We start from the raw sequence: 6,532 nt of genomic DNA on the forward strand, positions 1-6,532 counted from the left end.
AATCCCGGAAATCACTCGCACTCGATCCTCCGAGCTATAATCCTCCTATAACACAGTGTATCTCTAATTAGCACTTTCTCAACTAAGGTTGACTACCCCTATCAAGTCAACACTGGTCAACTTTGGTCAATGGTCAACGGTCAACTTTGACCGGACTCGGCGAGTGCACTAGAGCGACTCGGCGAGTCTATACATGTTCACTGACTCCCTAGGATCCTCTTTTGACACGTCGAGTACTTCCCTGACTCGACGAGTTCCACTTGGCATGAATCGCGGGGCCACCACGACTCAACTCGCCGAGTCTCAAGAACAACTCGACGAGTTCCAGCTCGACTCAGTCCATCTGTCAACCCTCTCTAACTCTCCCTGACTCACTGAGTCAACCCCCTTAACTCGGCAAGACCACTCGCTGAGTGGTTAAGGACAATCTTCATGCTACTCGCCGAGTTTGTTCTTCAGACTCGGCGAGTCCATGCCATGCATCAACTCCAACTCGCTCCTGAGGTTAGATCCGCTCCAACAACTCATAGATCTAGTCCTCCCAAGCACATTCATCACGTAAAGTTACAATCTTGGCTACCATGCAATGCCTACAAGGCTTTTTATGGTGAAATGACCTCTAAAATGGTAACCTAAGTCCCCAACTCAAAAGGAAAGGCATAAAGCAGGGCATTTGGGACTCTCTGGACCTAATAAGATCCATATCTAGGTACCATTTCCTCAAGGGACCTCTCACACTCCATGTACAAGGCAAACAAGGCATGAAGAAACCCTAGATTTGGCCATATCAACAAAACATCGAGAATAAGCTCTGAATATTACCTCAAATAGCTTCCTCTGCCAAAATAGAAGTAGATCCAAGCTCCCCAACTCTCCTAGCTTGGCCTTCCTCTTCCTTTCTTGCAACACACACAAAGATGGTGAATAATAGTCTCTTATCTCACTCCCAAGGACTCTCAGATGCTCTGGTGCTCTCAAGGTTGAAGGTAGCCGCAATGAAGGGGTATAAGGTCCTTTAAATAGGGCTCAAGGCCGGGAAATTAGGGTTTCATTATACAGCGTGGACTCGCCGAGTCCACTCTTGGACTCGCCGAGTCCGGACGCGAACCCGCGTCCAAATCCGTGATCATACTCGGCGAGTCTAGGCTCCAACTCGCCGAGTCTCCTCACAAATTATTAAAAATAAATAAATGAATAATACCTGGGAATCCGGGCTGTTACAGGTAGGGTCTTTCTTGTTTCTTGTATGATTACATGTTTCATTCGGTTGAAATATACATATTAGGTTGAAATATGCTCGTTTGGTTGAAATACACATGTTGGGTTGTAACATACCTTTTTGGTTGAAAGAAACCTGTTTGGTTGAAATAGACATGTTCGGTTGAACTACAAATGTTGGGTTGAAACATACTCGTTTAGTTGAAATAGACTTGTTGGGTTTAGACATACCTATTGCTGTTATGTATGGTTTGTGTGTTATATGTGATATTTTGAGAAACTCACTAAACTTTGGCTTACAGTTATGAATTAATTATTTCATGTATTTTAGATGATCGTGGAAAGGCAAAAACTTGATCGTACACCCTCATCATCAGCTTTAGTATTTTATGATTTCACGTTTATTATTATACTCTGATTTTGGATGATTTTCATTTGGAACAAATGTTTTTCATTGTTTTGTTTATGAAAAAAAGTATTTTATCTTATTTAAAAAATATATTGCGAAAAAATGGACGTTACAAAAAAGGTTTTTTATATGAAAATATGTTTTATCTTTTGTATAAATATGACTTTATACAACAAAAACATATTTGAAATAAAATTTTGAAAAAAAAAATATGTAAAAAAACCAAATATAGGATGAATTTGTAATAAAATATTGAAATCTATAATACCAAAAATGTAAATTTGGACAAAATTTATAATAAAATTTAAAATATGTACCAAAAGTATAAGTTTTGAAAATGAAATGACATGTTGCCGGGATAAAATTATCAAAATGATTACAATTGTAATTTTTAGGACTTAATTAAATAAAATAATATATAAAAACTAAATTAATTATGATATCAAAATATAAAGACTTTTATAAGATTTTTCCTTGAAAAATTAGCTTTTATAAATTATAAAATAAATCTTTTGTCTCCAAATTCAATGAGAAGTTAAATGGTTGTTTATTGCATTATTTTAATGAGTTTCCAAATGAGTTTTTCGAAAAATAATGTTAAAGTCTCTAGGTTTTTATTTTTATTTTTATTTATTTATTTATTTATTTTTAAGAAATCTAAGTTTTATACAACTAAGAGGTATAGAAAAAAAAATTAAGGTTTTTTATACTTTATGTTTTTATCGTTTAAAAACAAATATCATTTTAAAAAACAAACCAACACCACCCAAGCATATTTCAGACACCAATATTATATAGCCGATTTCAAAATCATTCATAATTAATAATTTTGATTTCATTAACGTTAATATTCGTACGTACCTAACTTTTGTGGTTGCAAATCCTTTCAAAAGGTAGACGTTACATGATGTACTGTGTTATCACCAATCTTCATTTTCAAGTAAGCAGAATCTTTAAACACAATTCACAACTTTGAGATGACAATTAATTGCATTACAGTGGTTGATTAAGTGGTTGTAAACCCCTTTTTTTAGGTATTTTGAGTGTTTCATTTATATTATTTTACCGATAAGCAAATAATCAAATTTATTCTTCAAGAACTACAAAAGAGTCTTTGTTTGGTTGACATATGCAAAATGGTTAATGATTTGTAAGAATAACCAATTTTGATTCATATACATGTTTAGGCACTAAAAATTTTCTTTTTATACGTCTAACCATTAAATTGTTTACCATCTTCAAAGATTATCATTCTCATTGGCTATATGTTGTAGGTTTCATTGTACATATTTGATCATTAATATTTTTTTGTACAAGTTTAGTCATTAATTAAGCTTATTTTTTGTACACATACTAATCTTTTTGTTTTATACATATTTACGACTAATCTTATTTTTTATATACATTTAGTCTGTAATCTTATTTTTTATGAAAAAAACTATATATAATCTTTTTTACTGTTAAGCATATAAAGACATAAAGAGTTTAAATTACCACAAATTAAGCATAGCCCATAATTATGGGACATGGGGCCTACCCATCATCCTTAACTTTGATTAAAAGAGCATGCCTTTCTCAAAAACCAACTGTGACAACCATCATGCTCATGTCCAATGTTCCTCACTCTTTATATTCAACATCAACCTTTCCAAAAAAAAAAGCACAAATATAAACACATGGCCGATGAAGAGTGTGATTACTTATTTAAAACAGTTTTGATTGGAGACTCTGCAGTTGGGAAATCAAATCTTCTATCAAGGTTTGCTAAAGATGAATTCCATTTGGATACAAAGCCAACAATAGGGGTTGAATTTGCCTATCGGAATACCAAGCTTGGTGATAAGATCATTAAAGCTCAAATATGGGACACTGCTGGACAAGAAAGGTATGTTCAAATTAACTTCTCAAGCTTTTTGTCGTTTCTTCATCTTCATATACTGCTTGAAACTACAATAAACAACATATTTGAGACGGATTCATATAGGTTCAGAGCGATAACAAATTCATATTATCGTGGAGCACTAGGTGCGATGCTTGTCTATGACATCACAAGAAATGAAACCTTTGAGAATGTAAGGAAATGGTTACAGGAACTTAGAGAATTTGGAGATCCTGATATGGTTATTGTTCTGGTTGGCAACAAGTCTGATTTGGTTGATTTGAGGGAAGTGGAGGTTGAAGATGGGCAAAAGCTTGCTGAAGTAGAGAAGTTATGTTTCTTGGAGACATCTGCAAAGGAGAATCTGAATGTAGAAGATGCATTTCTCCAAATGATCACTAAGATATATAAAATTGCAAGTCAAAAGAGTCTTGAAGCCAAGAACATTGCGTCAAAGCCAAATCTTGATGGATGGAAAGAAATTCAGGTTGTTGATGAAGTGGCCATTAAACAAAATGTTTGTTGTACGTTAGTCTGATAGTGATTCATTTGTGGTTATGGCAAGTTTTTTATGACGAATGGAATTACATAGAAATGAAATTGACAAAGTAATGTGGTGAACAACATAATGAAATAGGCCATATATTTTATTAACCTTTCTGATGTACGTCAAAATCTACTGTTTGCCAAAATACAAAAATACTAGAAAACAGTTATAACTTTTCTCTAACTGCAAATTACTTTCGAAAACCATGTCTCTCTCTCTCTCTCTCTCTCTCTCTCTCTCTCTCTCTCTCTCTCTCTCTCTCTCTCTCTCTCTCTCTCTCTCTCTCTCTCTCTTTATATATATATATATAAGGTTAGGCTCATGTGAGACGGTCTAATTTTGTGAGACCATAAGACGCATTTTTTTATTTTTTTATTATTTTTAGTTAATTCAAGTTCCGAAAATAATATTTAAAAAAAGAATTTTTAATTGGATTTTTCGATTTATTTTGCATTTTAAAATTATTTTTTACAATATATACAGTGTAATAATCTATTAAATATTTCACGTATTTTTCAAAAAAAAAATGGGATTTTTTTAAATTTTTTTAATTTCTTTTAGTTAATTCAAGTTCCGAAAATAATATTTAAAAAAAGAATTTTTAGATTTTTCCATTTATTTTGCATTTTAAAATTATTTTTTAGAATATGTCAGTGTAATATTCTATTAGAATATTTCACGTATTTTTCAAAAAAGAACGAGATTTTTTTTTAATTTTTTTTAGTTAATTCAAGTTTTGAAAATAATATTTAAAAAAAGAATTTTTGGATTTTTCCATTTATTTTGCATTTTAAAATTATTTTTAGATTTGGTCTCACGATCTCAGAAAATTAGAATGGTCTCAAATGAATATGAACCAATATATATATATATATATATATATATATATATATATATATATATATATATATATATATATATATATATATATAGTAGGATCAATTGAGAATACCGAAAAGGTTGAGAACGCGATAACAGATCTGGTTCGTCTAAATATTCATATCTAAGGCTATTATCAAATAGGTCATTTATTAATTCTAAAACTATTGGTATTAAAGTGTAACTTTTAAAATGGCTTAAAGGTATAACAATAATTAAAACTTTAGTCAATCCTATAATTTGTCACTCTCTCTCTCTGTTAAAGATTGTCGACCCATCTTCATCTCTCTCTCACTCTCCCCCCCCTCTCTCTCTTTTTTTTTTCTCTCTCTCTATACCTAACCGCCTCCATCATCTGCACACACCACGGTCTCTTCATCTCTTAGCCTATCTCCATCACATCGTCAATTTTTGTAGCCCTAATCGGATAATTGCAAGTTGCCAACTCAATGTCGCTGTTTCTCGGTTAGGGTTTCGACTGGTAAAATTTCTGTGTCGAGCATCCTCTCTTGATCAGACACATTTCTGGTTTGGGCATCATTTCTTGTTCAGCCAACAATGTCTATGGGTTCAGTCGCCGATCCACCATCAAAGCTTTCAAGGATGGCTTGCTGATTGGGAGATAAGGAACGATGATCGTTTACAGAGGCACAATCTAGAATGGAGCAAGAACCAAAATAAAAATCCTTCGACTCTTGTGTAATATGGTAATTACGGATATTTATTTTTGTTTCCTTATCATTGGCTTATGTTTCACTGCTATTGGTTTCATTGAAAACTTCAAAAAAAATATTGCATTTACACGTGGTTTTTTTTCTAAACAATTATATTGGTTTGTATCTATTTAAACAGACTATTGACTTCATATATTGCCTTGAATTGTAACCATTTGAAATTTGGTTCATATAAAGACCTTACGTTTCGAATTTTGTCGCAAATAAAATAATTGTGGAAATGTCTTCTATAACTTAATCAAATTTGCAGGTATCTCATCAATCTTGAATGGATTGGGAAAAATATATTTTATTGCCTTATTTTAGAACTAAATGTAATTTATATATTGTATTGGTTTATGATTAGAGATGTATTCATTTATGATTAGAAGTGTATTCATTTATGATCAATGATATTTGTTCATCTATGAATATTATTACAATTATAAGAATTCATATGTATTTTATATTTTGTTAATGTATATTCATTTATAATTTGACGAAATATGTGTTTTTCTAAGTCTTATTCATTTAGTTAATTGATAATTGTGTTTATTTATTTATTTGACAATGTGCAGAGGTAATCGAGATGTTTCTACAATGGAATGTTAGAATACATTATACAAACAAAAACTACACAGTGGAAAAGATCTTACCTTGTTCATTTATGATTATAGAATAATAGTTAACTATTTTTATTCTAATTTTTGTTTATCTAGTATTCATATGTGATTCTTGAAAAATAGATATGCATTATATTGTAACTTTTCGTGTTATTATATATGAGTGATGCTTAATCTAGATATATACATCCAATGTGTAATATGATTATAATTGTATTGTAATTTTTTTCTCTATAAATTGTGTTATATTCGTTTATTAATTAA

The 6,532-nt window shown here is 31.4% G+C and overlaps 1 protein-coding gene across 1 annotated transcript; it reads left to right on the forward strand.

The window, feature by feature from the left end:
• Window positions 1-3,236: 3,236 nt before the first annotated feature.
• On the forward strand, window positions 3,237-4,122 carry LOC111915017 (ras-related protein RABA6b). Its single transcript, XM_023910721.3, has 2 exons — window positions 3,237-3,512; window positions 3,612-4,122. Exons 1-2 carry the CDS (start codon window positions 3,241-3,243, stop codon window positions 4,042-4,044), a joined length of 705 nt encoding a protein of 234 aa, XP_023766489.1. The 5' UTR covers window positions 3,237-3,240; the 3' UTR covers window positions 4,045-4,122.
• Window positions 4,123-6,532: the final 2,410 nt, after the last annotated feature.

The sequence above is a fragment of the Lactuca sativa genome, chromosome 2, assembly GCF_002870075.4.
Source record: "Lactuca sativa cultivar Salinas chromosome 2, Lsat_Salinas_v11, whole genome shotgun sequence".
NCBI lineage: Eukaryota > Viridiplantae > Streptophyta > Magnoliopsida > Asterales > Asteraceae > Lactuca > Lactuca sativa.

Bases quoted from the DNA above. Each gene is read 5' to 3' on its own strand.
- LOC111915017 (XM_023910721.3), top strand. From the start codon at position 3,241: ATGTTCCTCACTCTTTATATTCAACATCAACCTTTCCAAAAAAAAAAG. The intron at 3,513-3,611 runs GTATGTTCAAAT...GGATTCATATAG, and splicing joins GACACTGCTGGACAAGAAAG to GTTCAGAGCGATAACAAATT.